The sequence below is a fragment of the Aquarana catesbeiana genome, linkage group LG03 (genome assembly GCF_042186555.1).
Source record: "Aquarana catesbeiana isolate 2022-GZ linkage group LG03, ASM4218655v1, whole genome shotgun sequence".
NCBI lineage: Eukaryota > Metazoa > Chordata > Amphibia > Anura > Ranidae > Aquarana > Aquarana catesbeiana.
In genome coordinates this window covers 697,061,187-697,079,077 of record NC_133326.1, presented here as the reverse complement: position 1 = coordinate 697,079,077, position 17,891 = coordinate 697,061,187, and the positions used below count along the sequence as shown (strand labels likewise).

General features: G+C 42.8%; 1 protein-coding gene across 1 annotated transcript; it reads left to right on the top strand.

Annotated features, from left to right (window-relative positions):
* The first annotated feature begins 12,196 nt into the window (after positions 1-12,196).
* On the top strand, positions 12,197-13,126 carry LOC141134839 (olfactory receptor 6F1-like). Its single transcript, XM_073624273.1, has one exon. The coding sequence runs from the start codon at positions 12,215-12,217 to the stop codon at positions 13,124-13,126; it is 912 nt and encodes a 303-aa protein (XP_073480374.1). The 5' UTR covers positions 12,197-12,214.
* The last annotated feature ends 4,765 nt before the right edge of the window (positions 13,127-17,891 follow it).

The window sequence follows — 17,891 nt, the reverse complement described above, 5'->3', positions numbered from 1 at the left end:
TTGGGGATGGCCCCTTCCTGTTCAAACATGACTGCACACCAGTGCACAAAGCAAGGTCCATAAAGACATGGATGAGCGAGTTTGGGGTGAAGGAACTGCCCAGCACAGAGTCCTGACCTCAACCCGATACAACAACTTTGGGATGAATTAGGACGGAGACTGTGAGCCAGGCCTTTCTCATCCAATATCAGTGCCTGACCTCAGAAATGTGCTTCTGGAAGAATGGTCAAACATTCCCATAGACACACTCCTAAACCTTGTGGACAGACTTCCCAGAAGAGGTGAAGCTGTTATAGCTGCAAAGGGTGGACCAACTCAATATTGAACCCTACAGACTAAGACTGGGATGCCATTAAAGTTCATGTGTGTGTAAAGGCAGGTGTGCCAATACTTTTGGTAATATAGTGTATGTAAAGAATAAGCAAGCCAGCCTGTAATCGTAGACTTGCACACAATATCAAACAAAGAAGCCCACTTAAATAAGTGGAAAGCTAGGGGAGTAATAAACAGAAGTAAAAGGATTGAAGGTGAGAAAAGAAGAAGTAGGAAGGAATGGGGGAGGGGGTAGAGAGGGAAAAGTCCTGCCCTGTAGATGGACAATGGGAATAGATACTGGTATACACTGATGTATATACAGTATCTCACAAAAGTGAGTACACCCCTCACATTTTTGTAAATATTTTATTCTATCTTTTCATGTGACAACACTGAAGAAATGACACTTTGCTACAATGTAACGTAATGAGTGTACAGCTTGTATAACAGTATAAATGTGCTGTCCCCTCAAAATAACTCAACACACATCCATTAATGTCTAAACTGCTGGCAACAAAAGTTAGTACACCCCTAAAGGAAAATGTCCAAATTGGGACCAATTAGCCATTTTCCCTCCCCGGTGTCATGTGACTCGTTAGTGTTACAAGGTCTCAGTTGTGAATGGGGAGCGTTAAATTTGTTGTTATCGCTCTCACTCTATCATACTGGTCACTGGAAACTCAACATGGCATCTCATGGCAAAGAATAGGGATGAGCCTAACACCCCCCATTTTGGTTCGCACCAGAACACGCGAACAGGCCAAAAATTTGTGCGAACAAGCGAACACCGTTAAAGTCTATGGGACACGAATGTGAAAAATCAAAAGTGCTAATTTTAAAGGCTTCTATGCAAGTTATTGCCATAAAAAGTGTTTGGGGACCTGGGTCCTGCTCCAGGGGACATGTACAGCGAGGGAAAAAAAGTATTTGATCCCCTGCGGATTTTGTACCTTTGCCCACTGACAAGGAAATGATCAGTCTATAATTTTAATGGTAGGTTTATTTTAACAGTGAGAGACAGAATAACAACAAAAATATCAGAAAAACGCATTTCAAAAAAAGTTATAAATTGATGTGTATTTTAATGAGTGAAAAGGGTTTTTGATCTACTATCAATCAGCAAGATTTCTGGCTCCCAGGTGTCTATTATACAGGTAACGAGCTGAGATTAGGAGCACTCTCTTAAAGGGAGTGCTCCTAATCTCAGCTCGTTACCTGTATAAAAGACACCTGACCACAGAAGCAATCAATCAGATTCCAATCTCTCCACCATGGCCAAGACCAAAGAGCTGTCCAAGGATGTCAGAGACAAGATTGTAGACCTACACAAGGCTGAAATGGGCTACAAGACCATCGCCAAGCAGCTTGGTAAGAGGGTGACAACAGTTGGTGCGATTATTCGCAAATGGAAGAAACACAAAATAACTGTCAATCTCCCTCGGTCTGGGGCTCCCTGCAAGATCTCACCTCGTGGAGTTTCAAATCATGGGAACGGTGAGGAATCAGCCCAGAACTACACAGGAGAATCTTGTTAATGATCCCAAGGCAGCTGGGACCATAGTCACCAAGAAAACAATTGGTAACACATGCCGTGAAGAACTGAAATCCTGCAGCACCCGCAAGCTCCCCCTGCTCAAGAAAACACATGTACAGGCCCCTCTGAAGTTTGCTAATGATCGTCTGAAACATTCAGAGGAGAACTGGGTGAAAGTGTTGTGGTCAGATGAGACCAAAATCAAGCTCTTTGGTATCAACTCAACTCGCTGTGTTTGGAGGAGAAGGAATGCTGCCTATGACCCCAAGAACACCATCCCCACTGTCATACATGGAGGTGGAAACATTATGCTTTGGGGATGTTTTTTCTGCTAAGGGGACAGGACAAATTTACCGCATCAAAGGAATGATGGATGGGGCCATGTACCATCAAATCTTGGGTGAGAATCTCCTTCCCTCAGCCAGGGCATTAAAAATGGGTCGTGGATGGGTATTCCAGCATGACAATGACCCAAAACATACTACCAAAGCAATAAAGGAGTTGCTCAAGAAGAAGCACATTAAGGTCTAGTGGCCAACCAGTCTCTAGACCTTAATCCCATAGAAAATATGTGAAGGAAGCTGAAGGTTCAAGTTACCAAATGTCATCCTCGAAACCTTACTGACTTGGAGAGGATCTGCAAAGAGGAGTGGGACAAAATCCCTCCTGAGATGTGTGCAAACCTTGTGGGCAACTACAAGAAACATCTGACCTCTGTGATTGCCAACAAGGGTTTTGCCACCAAGTAGTAAGCCATGTTTTGCGAAGGGGTCAAATACTTATTTCACTCATTAAAATGCAAATAAATGTATAACTTTTTTCAAATGTGTTTATCTGTTTTTTTTTTTGTTGTTATTCTGTCTCTAACTGTTATGCTGCGTACACACGACCGTTTTTTCCGTAGGAATAAACTCTGACGGTTTTTCTGACGGAGTTCCAATGGAGTTCTGCTGAAACAGACTTGCTTACACATGATCACACCAAAGTCCGATCATTTAGAACATGGTGATGTACAACACGTATGATGGGACTAGAAAAAGGAAGTTAAATAGCCAGTAGCCAATAGCTGCCCTTGCGTCGTTTTAGCATACAGACGAACGGTTTTCCTGATAGGAATTGATTCCGTCGGAAAGATTTAAAACATGTTCTATTTCTAGGTCCGTCAGAATTTTTGAAAGAAAAAGTCAGATGAAGCCCACACATGATTGGAATATCTGATGAAATGATTCCGTCTGACCTTTTCTGCTGGAAAGTCCAGTCGTGTGTACGCGGCATCAAAATAAACCTACCATTAAAATTAAAGACTGATCATTTCTTTGTCAGTGGGCAAACAAACAAAATCAGCAGGGGATCAAATACTTTTTTCCACTCACTGTATCAATGCAAAAAAAGTTTTAAAAACCTCAGTTTTTTGAGGAGCAGTGATTTTAATAATGCTTAAAGTGAAACAATAAAAATGAAATATTCCTCCCATTAGGGGTGCTCGGGTCAGGCGATCCCTCCTTATCCGCAGGTCCCATTTACCAGAAGGTTCACTACTTTACCCAGCCATAGCACAGTGCAAGGTCTGAATACACTTTGCCCCGATCCACTGTACGATTAAGTTTTTTCATAAGATGCTCCGTGTTGCCGATTACAACTAAGTTATGCTCATTTTGTGTGTATACTTGTAATTTGGGCCTTATGTTGGGCCATCTAAATGTTTTGACTATATCTTGAGCTGTTTTAAAATAAAAACATATTGAAAAGTTAAAAATGAAATATTCCCTTAAATATCGTGCCTGAGGGGTCTCCTTAGTCTGCCTGTAAAGTAGCGCATCTTTCCCATGTTCATAACAGTACCGCAGAAAAATTACATTTCTAAAGGAAAAAAATGTCATTTAAAATTGCTTGCGGCTGTAAAGTATTGTTGGATCCCGACAATACACAGTGGGGATGGAAAGTATTTAGACCCCCTTAAATTTTTCACTCTTTGTTATATTGCAGCCATTTGCTAAAATCATTTAAGTTCATTTTTTTCCTCATTAATGTACACACAGCACCCCATATTGACAGAAAAACACAGAATTGTTGACATTTTTGCAGATTTATTAAAAAAGAAAAACTGAAATATCACATGGTCCTAAGTGTTCAGACACTTTTCTGTGACACTCATATATTTTACTCAGGTGCTGCCCATTTCTTCTGATCATCCTTGAGATGGTTCTACACCTTCATTTGAGTCCAGCTGTGTTTGATTATACTGATTGGACTTGATTAGGAAAGCCACACACCTGTCTATATAAGACCTTACAGCTCACAGTGCATGTCAGAGCAAATGAGAATCATGAGGTCAAAGGAACTGCCTGAAAAGCTCAGAGACAGAATTGTGGCAAGGCATAGATCTGGCCAAGGTTACAAAAACATTTCTGCTGCACTTAAGGTTCCTAAGAGCACAGTGGCCTCCATAATCCTTAAATGGAAGACGTTTGAGACGACCAGAACCCTTACTAGAGCTGGCCGTCCGGCCAAACTGAGCTATCGGGGGAGAAGAGCCTTGGTGAGACAGGTAAAGAAAAACCCAAAGATCACTGTGGCTGAGCTCCAGAGATGCAGTCAGGAAATGGGAGAAAGTTGTAGAGTGCATGGAGTTTGCTAAAAAACACCTAAAGGACTCCAAGATGGTGAGAAATAAGATTCTCTGGTCTGATAAGACCAAGATAGAACTTTTTTGGCCTTAATTCTAAGCGGTATGTGTGGAGAAAACCAGGCACTGCTCATCACCTGTCCAATACAGTCCCAACAGTGAAGCATGGTGGTGGCAGCATCATGCTGTGGGGGTGTTTTTCAGCTGCAGGGACAGGACAACTGGTTGCAATCGAGGGAAAGATGAATGCAGCCAAGTACAGGCATATCCTGGACGAAAACCTTCTCCAGAGTGCTCAGGACCTCAGACTGGGCCGAAGGTTTACCTTCCAACAAGACAATTACCCTAAGCACACAGCTAAAATAACGAAGGAGTGGCTTCACTGTTCTCGAATGGCCCAGCCAGAGCCCTGACTTAAACCCAATTGAGCATCTCTGGAGAGACTTAAAAATGGCTGTCCACCAACATTTACCATCCAACCTGACAGAACTGGAGAGAATCTGCTAGGAGGAATGGCAGAGGATCCCCAAATACAGGTGTGAAAAACTTGTTGCATCTTTCCCAAAAAGACTCATGGCTGTATTAGATCAAAAGGGTGCTTCTACTAAATACTGAGCAAAGGGTCTGAATACTTAGGACCATGTGATATTTCAGTTTTTCTTTTTTAATAAAGCTGCAAAAATGTCAACAATTCTGTGTTTTTCTGTCGATATGGGGTTCTGTGTGTACATTAATGAGGAAAAAAAATGAACTTACATGAGTTTAGCAAATGGCTGCAATATAACAGAGTGAAAAATTTAAGGGAGTCTGAATACTTTCCGTCCCCACTGTAGATAAAAATCATTGAAAAAAATCAGCCCTTTGGGTCTGGTATGAATGTTAAGGGGAACCCTGTGCCAAAATTAAAAAAAAAATGACATGGGGCCCCCAAAAATCCATACCAGACCCTTCAGGCCTGGCGTGGATTTTAAGGGGAACCCCGCACCAAAATAAAAAAAATGGTGTGGGGGTCCCTCCCAGAATCTATACCAGACCCTTATCCAAGCATTCAACCTGGCAGGCCGCAGAAAAAGGGGGGGAGAGCACCTCCCTCCTGAACTGTACCAGGCAACATGCCCTCAACATGGGGAGGTTGCTTTGGGGTCCCCCCAAAACACCTTGTCCATATGTTTATGGGGACAAGGGCCTCTTCCCCACAACCCTTGCCCGGTGGTTGTGTCGGTCTGCGGGCAGAGGTCTTATCAGAATCTGGAAGCCCCCTTTAACAAGAGGGCCCCCAGATCCCGCCCCCCATGTGAATGAGTAGGGGTACATTGTACCCCTACTCTTTCACCAAAAAAGTGTCAAAAGAGTAAAAATGACAGGAGACAGTTTTGGACAAGTCCATTATTTAAAAAAAGTGTCCCGCGATGTAAATCCATCTTCAATCACAGTGCAGATGGACCAAAAAACCCCCCAAAACAGAAAAACTCTGCCTCCATGGGAGGCGTCCCCACGACTGCAGCCTTTTTGCGATGTTAGTACTTACATAGCTGAGGGTGGGGCCACCCAGTGACGTAACCGGGTGACCTCACCCCCTTCTGACATCATGTGACGTCACATGATGTCAGAGGGGGCGGGGTCATCTGTTTACATCACCGGGTGGCCCGGCCCTCAGCTATTTTTTTCCCGGGATAGTTGGACGCCGTGATTGAAGATGGATGGACATCGCAAGACACTTTTTTTTTAATAAAGGAATTGTCCAAAACTGTCTCCTGTCAGTTTTACATTTTTGACACTTTTTTGGTGAGTGGGTAGGGGTACAATGTACCCCTACCTATTCACATAGGTGGGTGGGATCTGGGGGTCCCCTTGATAATGGGGGCTTTCAAATTCCGATAAACCCCCCTGCTCGCAGACCCCCACAACCACCGGGCAAGGGTTGTGGGGAAGAGGCCCTTGTCCCCATCAACATGGGGACAAAGTGTTTTGGGGGGACCCCAAAGCACCCTCCCCATCTTGAGGACATGTGGCCTGGTATGGTTCAGGAGGTGGGGCGCTCTCTCGTCCCCCCTTTTCCTGCGGTCTGCCAGGTTGCATGATTGGAGAAGGGTCTGGTATGGATTTTGGGGGGACCCCCACGCCATTGTTTTTTTAATTTACGTGGGGTTCCCCTTAGAATCCATACCAGACCTGAAGAGCCTGGTATAGATTTTAGGGGGGACCCCCACGCAATGTATTAAAAGAAAATTGGTGCAGGGTTCCCCTTAATATACATAACAGACCCGAAGAGCCTGGTAATGGACTGGGGGGAACTCACACTGTTTTTTTGAAAGATTTTTATGTATATTTCCGGGATCCGACAATACATTACAGCTGCAAGCAGTTTTAAATGACATTTTTTTCCTTTAGAAACTTAATTTTTCTGCTCTCATTCATTACACTATGTAGGCCGCTATGTAAGCAGCCTTACATAGTGTGGGGCATGGACTTAGCCCCCTAAACCATGATTGGCCAAAGGCACCCTGCCCTTGTCCAATCATGGCTCTCACCGCATAGCCCGCTGTGATTGGCCAAAGCATGCAGGTCAGAAGCATGCTTTGGCCAATCAGCAGCCGTCAATGCACTGCAATCTCACAGTGCATTATGGGGTGTTCCGCGGGCGCTCGAATTTCCCACGAACGTCCCATAACGTTCTAAATTTGGCAAATTTTGACCCCTAGACGAAGTCTTGTTAGACGAAACGCGTCGGGAGGACTCCACTGCCGCCTTTATTTTATTCACAAGCGCTTTTTTATCTTCTTAAAATGTAAGTGTATTTCTTTTTTACAATAAAAGTATTTGTTTACGGATTTACACTATGTGGCCCCCTTTCTATCTTCTATGAGTTATATGTGGGGATAGTTAACGCCACTTCGGAGAAGACCCTTCCATGAAGCTCCTTGGGACTTTTCCATCTCCTGGTTGCCAAGGTCTCCCCTTCATTGCCGCTGTGCAATACAAGCTGGTTTGACCCCGACAGTATATACTGATCTGGGTTCAAACCCTCCAGTAAGCCTCCATCTTCACGGGGAGTGGGCATTGCACATTTCTTTTAAGGACACTATGGTGCGGTGTTTGGAATGGATTTGTATATAGTTACCACCTAATTAGATCCAATGTGTATGTACTATGGACATAATAGCAACCAGCTGAACCAGAGACTTGTTATATTAAATTATTTTGTTATTTAAATATTTATACTGAACTACACGCTGTTGACGGTATATTACACAAATTCTCATCAGTGGTGACCTTTGAGGTCTCTAGTGTTCATTACCAGGTCACCGAAAGACATTTATATTGTTTTGGATGCACCTTTGTTTGTATTGAAAATATTGGACAATCACATATTACTTATCATTTTTTCACATTGATACACTAAGGGTGTATTTTCTTTTAGCGCTACACTTTTTGTTTCTTATCGATAAACTTGCAAACTCGACTCGAACATAGCTCATCCCTAGCAAAAAACTCTCTGAGGATCTGAAAAAAAGAATTGTTGCTCTACATAAAGATGGTCTAGGCTGTAAGAAAATTGCCAAGACCCTGAAACTGAGCTGCAGCACAGTGGCCAAGACAATAGAGTGGTTTAGCAGGACAGGTTCCACTCAGAACAGGCCTCGCCATAGTCGACCAAAGAAGTTGAGTGCAGGTGCTCAGCGTCATATCCAGAGGTTGTCTTTGGGAAATAGACATATGAGTGCTGCCAGCATTGCTGCAGAGGTTGAAGGGGTGGGGGGTCAGCCTGTCGGTGCTTAGACCATACGCTGCACACTGCATCAAATTGGTCTGCATGGCTGTCGTCCCAGAAGGAAGCCTCTTATAAAGATGATGCACAAGAAAGCCTGCAAACAGTTTGCTGAAGACAAGCAGTCTAAGGACATGGATTACTGGAACCATGTCCTGTGGTCTGATGAGACCAAGATAAACTAATTTGGTTCAGGTGGTGTCAAGCATGTGTGGCGGCAACCAGGTGAGTACAAATACAAGTGTGTCTTGCCTACAGTCAAGTGGTGGTGGGAGTGTCATTTTCTGGGGGTGCATGAGTGCTGCTGGCACAGGGAAGCTACTGTTCATTGAGGGAACCATGAATGCCAACATGTACTGTGACATACTGAAGCAGAGCATGATCCCCTCTCTTTGGAGACTGGGCAACAGGGCAGTATTCCAACATAATAACAACCCCAAACATACCTCCAAGACGACCACTGCCTTTGCTAAAGAAGTTGAGGGTAAAGGTGATGGACTGGCCAATTATGTCTCCAAACCCTCAAACCCTATTGAGTGTCTGTGGGGCATCCTCAAACATCTCTAACATCCACCAGCTCTGTGATGACTTAACGGAGGAGTGGAAGAGGACTCAAGTGGCAACCTGTGAAGCTCTGGTGAACTCGAAGCCCAGGAGTAGGGATGAGCTTCGAGTTCGAGCCGAACTCATGTTTCGACTCAAACATTGGCTGTTCGCCGAATAGCGAACAATTTGGGGTGTTTGCGGCAAATTCGAAAGCCGCGGAACACCCTTTAAAAGTCTATGGGAGAAATCAAAAGTGCTAATTTTAAAGGCTTATATGCATGGTATTGTCATAAAAAGTGTTTGGGGACCTGGGTCCTGCCCCAGAGGACATGGATCAATGCAAAAAAAAGTTTTAAAAACGTCCGTTTTTTCGGGAGCATTGATTTTTATAATGCTTAAAGTGTAACAATAAAAGTGTATTATTCCTTTAAATTTCGTACCTGGGGGGTGTCTATAGTATGCCTGTAAAGGGGCACATGTTTCCCATGTTTAGAACAGTCTGACAGCAAAATGACAAAGGAAAAAAGTCATTTAAAACTACTCGCGGCTATTAATGAATTGCCGGTCCGACAATACACATAAAAGTTCATTGATAAAAATGGCATGGGATTTCCCCGCAGAGGAACCCCGAACCAAAATTTTTTTTAAAAATGACGTTGGGGTTCCCCTAAATTCCACAGGCCCTTCAGGTCTGATACGGATATTAAGGGGAACCCCACGCCAAAATTTTTAAAAAATTAGCGTGGGGTCCCCCCAAAAATCCATACCAGACGCTTATCCAAGCACGCAACCTGGCAGGATGCAGGAAAAGAGGGGGAACGAGAGAGCACGCCCCCTCCAGAACTGTACCAGGCCACATGCCCTCAACATTGGGAGGGTGCTTTTGGGTCCCCCCAAAGCATCTTGTCCCCATGTTGATGGGGACAAGGGACTCATCCCCACAACCCTTGCACGGTGGTTGTAGGGGTCTGCGGGCGGGGGGCTTATCGGAATCTGGAAGCCCCCTTTAACAAGGGGACCCCCAGATCCCGGACCCCCCTGTGTGAAATGGTAAGGGGGTGCTTACCCCTACCATTTCACAAAAAAGCTGTCAAAAATGTTAAAAATGACAAGAGAGAGTTTTTGACAATTCCTTTATTTAAAGTCCTCTTCTTTCCATCTTCTTTCTTCTATCTTCTTTCTTCTATCTTCCTTCGGTATATTCCTCCATCTTCTTCTTCCTCTGGTGACCCAGCCCCCTCTGACATCACGGGGAATGCCACAGGGAAGTCCCCATCAAGTCCCCATGCGTCAGAAGGGGTGGGGTCACTGGGTGGCCCCGCCCTCCATTATTTAAGAAGTGTCAGAAGACGAGAAGCATCACATAGCGGGAGCCCCCCATCATGGATGCGGAGCAGCCCGAGAACGAAGAAGGGAAGATGCCGGACGAGAACACCGGAGCAAGAAGCAGAGGATCAGAGGAAGAAGCAGAGGAAGAAGAAGATGGAGGAAGAAACTGACTTCAATGGGGTTCTAACGTTCGTGCAAAGTTTTGGTCCATTCACAAGTTCTGGTGCGAACCAAACCGGGGGGTGTTCGGCTCATCCCTACCCAGGAGGGATAAGGCAGTGCTGGATCATAATGGTGGTCAAAATATTGACACTTTGGACATTTTCACTTAGGGGTGTACTCACTTTTGTTGCCAGCAGTTTAGACATTAATGGCTGTGTGTTGAGTTATTTTGAGAGGACAGCAAATTTACACTGTTATACAAGCTGTAGTAAATAGAAGGAAAAAACTGCTGCGCCAACTCAAATATACAAAGCAGCCATCAGGGTGTGTTACGCTACCATAGCCACCATATTTTACTGCGCTAGATCCTGTTCATGTGAACCAAACTTTTACCTTTCAATTTTTACTGGAATTTTTTATCAATAAATTTTCCCCTTTTTTATTTGGATTTACACCATGTGGAAGCCTTTTTCTTTCCTTTTTCTTGATTGCATGCGGGGGGTTGCCAAGTGAGCAACATCCGGTAGAGGACTCCAGCCGACAATCAAACACATTTCCTGATCAAAATAAATCAACACAGGAGGAGCAGATCCTTCCTAGGAGCATTAAAGTCGTGAAGCCCTTCCCGGTACCCTTCTAGCATTGGAGGCATCATTAACCCTACCGCCCAGACGGTAAAAGCCTGTATGACTCACCGCCAATGGCCAGTGAGTCCATCCTTTCTGGTAAGGGCATTTTATTTTCATCCCCTCCAGTTGAAAGCAAGAATTTTTATGAAGCTCCATCCTTGGCTTAACATGTATATAGCAGTGTGAGATATGAATATAAGTCTTTGAATCACCTCCACACTCTAAGAACTGTTAATCCCCAGAGACTTTTGAGTCCATTTATTTATATCAGTTATTTTTTGATCACTCTGTTTTTATGTTACCTTTCCACGTATGGTTATATGTGAATAGGTCCCTGGAGGTTTTTAGGGATAAAACATAAGATTTGAGTTTTATGCTCTTCTTGGGACCGTTTTGATGTGGCAACATTTTTTGTGTGTGGTAACACTTAACTATTGATTGATTATACTGATTAAGAGTTCACAGGAACCTTTAATGAGACCCTTTGATATCACTTATAGATATTTTTTATCTGTTATTGTTATAATCACTCACATTTTTATGTAGAGGTGGCCTAAGTATAGACCCCTCAGGTATCACCCTCACATTTTTAGATGTGATTTCATTTGAATATAGCGCTACACTTCTTGCTTTTTATGTTATACAAGCTGTACACTCACTACTTTACATCATAGCAAAGTGTAATTTCTTCAGTGTTGTCACATGAAAAGATATAATAAAATATTTACAAAAATGTGAGGGTGTACTTACTTTTGTGAGATACTGTATATTAGATTAAACAGATTTAGACATAATATTTTTATAGTCAGTGGAGTAAGTAAAGGGTAATATTCATTAGCTATGTTTTAAAAAAGAATACACAAATACAAAAAGGCAACTATAAAAATTCAGTGTAGTCTTTGGAACTTGGCTAATAAAGAATTTCAATATATTGCTGTGTGGAAATTTGTTTTGGGATTACCTTCCTTCTTTCTTTTCTCTTGCATGAGTCCATAAATATCAAAAGAAAGATAATATTTTTTAAATTATTTTAGCTAGGAAAGGAGTTAGGAAAGGAGCTAGGAAAGGAAAATTGTGGTAAGTATTGGTAACAATTTTCTGTTATATTGTTTCCAGATAGAAAAATTATTTTAGAAACAGTAAAGATGGAAGAGAAAAGGGATAAAACAAAGATGGAAGAGAAAAGGATAAAACATAAATATAATAAAATATAGATACTATTTTTGTTTTACTTACATATTTTGTATTAATTTTCTTTTCAGGAGATGTTTACCCAAAATAATCAAACAGCCGTGACAGAATTCATGCTTTTAGGATTTGAAGATCTTTATCAATTCAAAATCCTATTCCTTGTCCTTCTTACAATAATTTATGTTGTGACCTCAGTTGGAAATCTTTTAATTATTGCATTAGTTTCTTCTTGTCGGTCTCTACAGTCTCCCATGTACAAATTTCTCAGCCATCTCTCGATCTGCGATCTTGTCATTAGTACAAACGTTACTCCAAATGCACTGAGGATTATTTTATTAGGGAAAGCACCTATGTCCTTTCTTTCCTGTATCACCCAATTATATTTTGTTGGTGCAACCTTAATTATGGAATGTTTTCTCCTAGCAGTGATGTCCTATGATAGATACTTAGCCATATGTTGCCCATTGCATTACAGCTCTATCATGAACACCAATGTTCCTCATTATCTTGTCCTAGGTACGTGGCTACTAGGCTTTGGTCAGTCATTAATCACTCATTCTTTTATACTCAACACTCAGTTCTGTGCATCCAACATCATTAATCATTTCTTTTGTGATCTTGGCCCAATGTTGCAGCTCTCCTGTTCAGATACAATAGTGGTCCAAATAGAGGTGTCCACCTTTGTTATTGTGACAGTACTTAGCCAAGTTCTTTTCATTACTGTTACCTATGTCTGCATCTTTAAAGCCATCCTCCACATCTCCTCTGTCACAGGGAGAGAAAAGGTCTTCTCCACCTGCAGTTCCCACCTGACGGTAGTCTGCATTTACTATGGGTCCTTGACCATTCTCTATGTCGCTCCATCAAAAGCAAATTCATTTAATTTAAATAAGATCTTATCATTATTAAACTCTGTTGTTACACCACTGTTCAATCCCATTGTATACAGTCTGAGGAATAAAGAGATTGGATCAGCACTAAAAAAAATCAAATTCATAAAGTTATGCCATGATGAATATTTTTAATAGGTAAAGATATTGTTAAAGTGCATCTAAACCCAAGAACTGACATTTGATATATTGAAGTTGACTGGACCATAGATGTGGTGGTTTTTAACCTTGTGATCCAGCCAGTAAAACACTTTCTGTTCTGGGTTGACAATGCACTCATTATACTGTATCTATCTGTATCTGTACCATATAGTATCGTCATTGTCACATGGAGGGGAGTAGGAATGAACAAATCTGCCTGGGTTCATTTTGAAAACTGTTTTGTGAATGTTGCTCGAAGTTTTAAGTAGCCAAACCCTATTAAAGCCTATGGAGGGTCATAACTTTGTATTAACCAAGTCAGTCTCAGCAACATGCCCATATATTGTCAGGTTGAAGGGGTTATACGGGGATGATGCCTGCAGCTACAGGCATGAACCCAGTATCTTTTTCTTCAGCTCATGACAGGCTTTAATGTAAACATGATCCTAGTGGCTAATTATCCGCTGGATCACATTTACAGGCGGAGTAAGGGGGTTCTCCCCTCCCACTGCCTTCTGCCGCCTTCTGCCACTTTCCTGGGCTCTCCCATCCCACCAGGGAGCCCGGGGCAGAAGCCAGCTTATCATAGAGCTGACCAAAAACTGGAATGTCCCTGATCATCTCTATGGTCTATGAAACCAGAAGTGAAGAGTATTGTGTCACTTCCGGGTTTGGTGAAATGTAAACAGGCCATTACCAGCCTGTGGACACGTGACAGGATCTGTCACACTGGGAGCAGATCTGCACTACTATCAAATCCTGTTCTAGGAACACAGCAGCAGTGGAGGCAAATTATAAAGCATTATTCAGATCATATATGGTTGCCAGTAGACTGGTGCATGCCTCCTCTGCTTTCTCCACCACCTGCTTTTGAGATTGCCCAAAATCAAGGACCTTTTATCACATTTGGTGGTCTTGCCTGGTGACTCAATGATTCTGGCAGCAAATGAATAAGCTTCAAAACAACCTTTTCCACACCAGCCTAACTTCGGATCCACCTGAAGCCTTACTAAATTGTCTATCCAATTCCCAGTTCGCTCTTATGACCCATGTACTGACTGCTGCTAAGCTAGTTATAGCTAAAGACTGGCTATCTCCAAACACTTCTTTCTTGGAAGTGCAATTGGGAAAACATTGGTCCTTAAAAAAACAAAATGTTGACAGCACCCTTACAGGACATCATGCCCAAATTCTGCAAACCTGGGATCCTTGGGTTGCAACATTCCTTCTGAGACACTTTGACCATAATCTGATGAAACTATGACCCAACCTAATCCATGCTCTAGAACATCAATACCCCGGAAGCCTCCCCAGCCTGGCTCTTCCCTCACTCTCCCTCCTCATTGTCCCCTACTTGCTGGGGATCACCTCCCCCTTCTGTCTTGTCCATCTTTTCTTTCATGTCTTTCCTTTCTTCCTTACTTTTCTCTACTGTACTTCAGAACCTCCACTTGATATGGCAACATGCACATCCATATTATCCAGTGTTTCTCAAACTTTTGTGCACCAAAAAGATGTAAAAATGTGTGTGGCACACCTGAAAAGATTTACAATGCAGCCTCACCAGTGCCCATCAATGCAGCCTCGTCAGTGTCCATAAATGCAGCCTCCCAGTGCCCATTAATGCAGTCTCACCAGTGCCCATAATGCAGCCTATCCAGTGTCCATAAATTAAGCCTCACCAGTGCCCATGAATGCAGCCTCACCAGTGCCCATTAATGCAGCCTCACCAGTGCCCTTTAATGCAGCCTCACCAGTGCCCTTTAATGCAGCCTCACCGGTGTCCATAAATGCAACCTCACCAGTGCCCATTTATGCAGCCTCACCAGTATCCATAAAAGCAGCCTGATCACTGGGGCAGGGCAAATAAGGTGTATGATGGGGGGATATGGGATGTGGGGGTCAGCTGGGGGTGTCAGGGTCTCTCACCTGGCAGCTCAGCAGGTCCTTGCAAACCACGGCCTCCTAGGGGGATGATGCTCCTGGTCCTGGGGTAAAGTTGCTGCCAGCGCCCAGCCCCACAGCCTTAGCCAGTCACGCGTCTCAACTCCTTTGCTCGCCTTGCCTCCAAGACTCCAAGGTCTCCAGGAGATGTAGTTTACAACTCCCAGAATGCAACAGTGGCTGGCCCCTGCTGCTGTGCCCCCAGCCCGACTGATACAGTGATGGCTTCCAGGCTCCCGGCAGCACACCCGCAAATGTGCCCGGCACACAGTTTGAGAAACACTGATATTACCCATATTTGTTTGAACTATACAAGGCACATTAATGATCTGACTCATATTCTTATTGTTGACACTTGTTGTTTGTAATTTATACATCTTCAAAAGTGCTTTCACTGTTATGATAACAACAAATGTTTAACTGTCTGTCAAGATGTGACGTTGTATACTGTTTTTTTATGAAAACTCAATAAAAAACTATTGAACAAGGAAAACAGTTGAAGGTTATTTTATGATTTTAAAACATGTTAGTAGTTTATGATACATATTGCTTTACCAAACTAAATATCATTCAGCTTGGGCTAAGATCTGCTTTATTTTTTAAGTTTTTTTTGCTGTCTTGGCTCCTGTTGCAGAGATTACACTTAAGGACCAGGCCTATTTTTCAAACTTGGTGTTTACAAGTTAAAATCATTTGTATTTTGCTAGAAAATTACTTAGAACCCCCAAACATTATATATATATTTTTTCAGACATCCTAGAAAATGGCGGTCATTACAATATTTTATGTCACACTGTATTTTTATTAAAAAATAAGACAACAGTAAAATTAGCCCAATTTGTTTCATATTCTGAAAGATAATGTTACGCCGAGTAAATTGATATCCAAAATGCCATGCTTCAAAATTGTGCCCACTCGTGACAGGACCTCTTAAATGTGAGACCTGGGGTCAAAAAGACCTCAGATCTCACATTTACACTTAAATGCAATAAAATAAATAAATAAATGACTTTTAAAAAATAAATAAATAAATTACCCTGTAAGGCAATTAGGCGGAAGTGATGTTTGACGTCGCTTCCGTCAACGCTGTATCCTGGCCTAGGCCGACAAGGCCCAGGCCTAGGGCAGCACTTTGCAGGGGGGCAGCATGGAAAGAGTCCCCGCCGGCTTGCGCTACACTGTTAGTGTAGCGCCAGTCTTATGGGATGGACTGAGCTGAGAGGCAAATTAGTCTAGCGCCCCCATAAAGCAGCTTCAATGCCTCCGGTATGCGGGCGGCTGGCATTCTGCAACTGTGGGGGGCGCCCCCTCTAATTTTGACTGTCCTCTCATCCTGGACCACAAACCTTCCTCACTGTGCTATATGTTTATTTTTTACCATCCCTGTCCCATTGCAGAGATTTCCCTTCACTTCATGCCCCATAGCCAAACAGGAAGTGAGAGGAAATCTATGCAAATTAAGGAAATCCATTGCCCCCCCAGGCCCTCAGAACTAGTGTCCCCACTTGAAAATTTCAGGAAGGGTCTTAAACAGCAAGGGGCATGGCCTTCACAGGAAGGGGTGGGTCATATTTAAATTAAGGGGGTGCACGAGTTTAGTTAGGCCTAGGGCAGCACAAAACCTAAATACACTACTGGCTTCCGTCATATAATGTTATGGAGCCGAGCGGGGGCCATCTTTCCCTCACTCCGCTCCATGTCTCAGAAGGCAGAGGACCCGATCGGCTCTGCTGCTACGACGGCTCCGGTAAGTGGCGGAGACGACCGGAGCATAGTGAGAGGGCAGGGGAGCCCTCTCCCACCCCTGATAAAAGTGATCTTGAGGCAAATCTACCGCGGAGACCACTTTTATCAGACAGAGGACTGTCCACTGTTTAAGAATATACAGGGGTTATGGGGGCTATCTGCTGCCATAACCCCAGTATTCTAAATCAAAGTACTGACGTATAATAATGGCAGGTGGTCTGCAAGTTGTTAAACCTTGTTACCTGTCCTTCTGACAGCATGTGATAGCAAGAACTGAAATGAGGGGAGGTCACTAGGAATGGTAGACACAGACCATATTCATAACCTTACTCCCTTTTCACCTCTTCTTTTGACTTAGCAGCCCTCAGTGAAGGAGAATGCAGGACTCTGGGTGATTGTTGAGCCCATGATGCTTTAGACCTTGCATGTCTCATTAAAGAGAACCTGTCACTAAAATAAGCAGGATTTTTTGTCCTCTGTGTGATAAAAAAAAGTTAAGTATTTTTTTTTTGTTTTACAAAAAATGTAAGTTGCACCCAAGCACATAAAATGCCCCATCTCCGCATATATGTGCATACGAACGTAAATGCACGCATTGGAGGTGCCTACGCATGAAAACATTGATTGCAATACATGTTACATATCGTCGCACACGCCAGAGTGAAAGCAATAATTCTAGCACAAGACCTCCTCCGTAACACTAAACTGATACCTATAGGGTGCTTCTGAAGGGTTTCCTATAGAAAATATAGGGTGCTGAAGTCTGTTGCCATTCAACGGGCGCACACAAATTTAAAGTTTTCCATGTTGGACATCTATTTATGAATTCTGTCACGGATTATTCTTGTTAAACATCTCCTACAAAGAAAATTAATACAAAATATGTAGGTAAAAGAAAATAATCTATCATTTTTTATATACAATAAATAAAACAAAAAGAGTATCTACATTTCTATTTTGTTATATTTGTGTTTTATCCTTTTCTCTTCTGTGTTTCTAAAATAATTTTTCTATCTGTAAATAATATAGTAGGAAATTTGTACCATAATTTTCCTTTCCTAGTACTTCC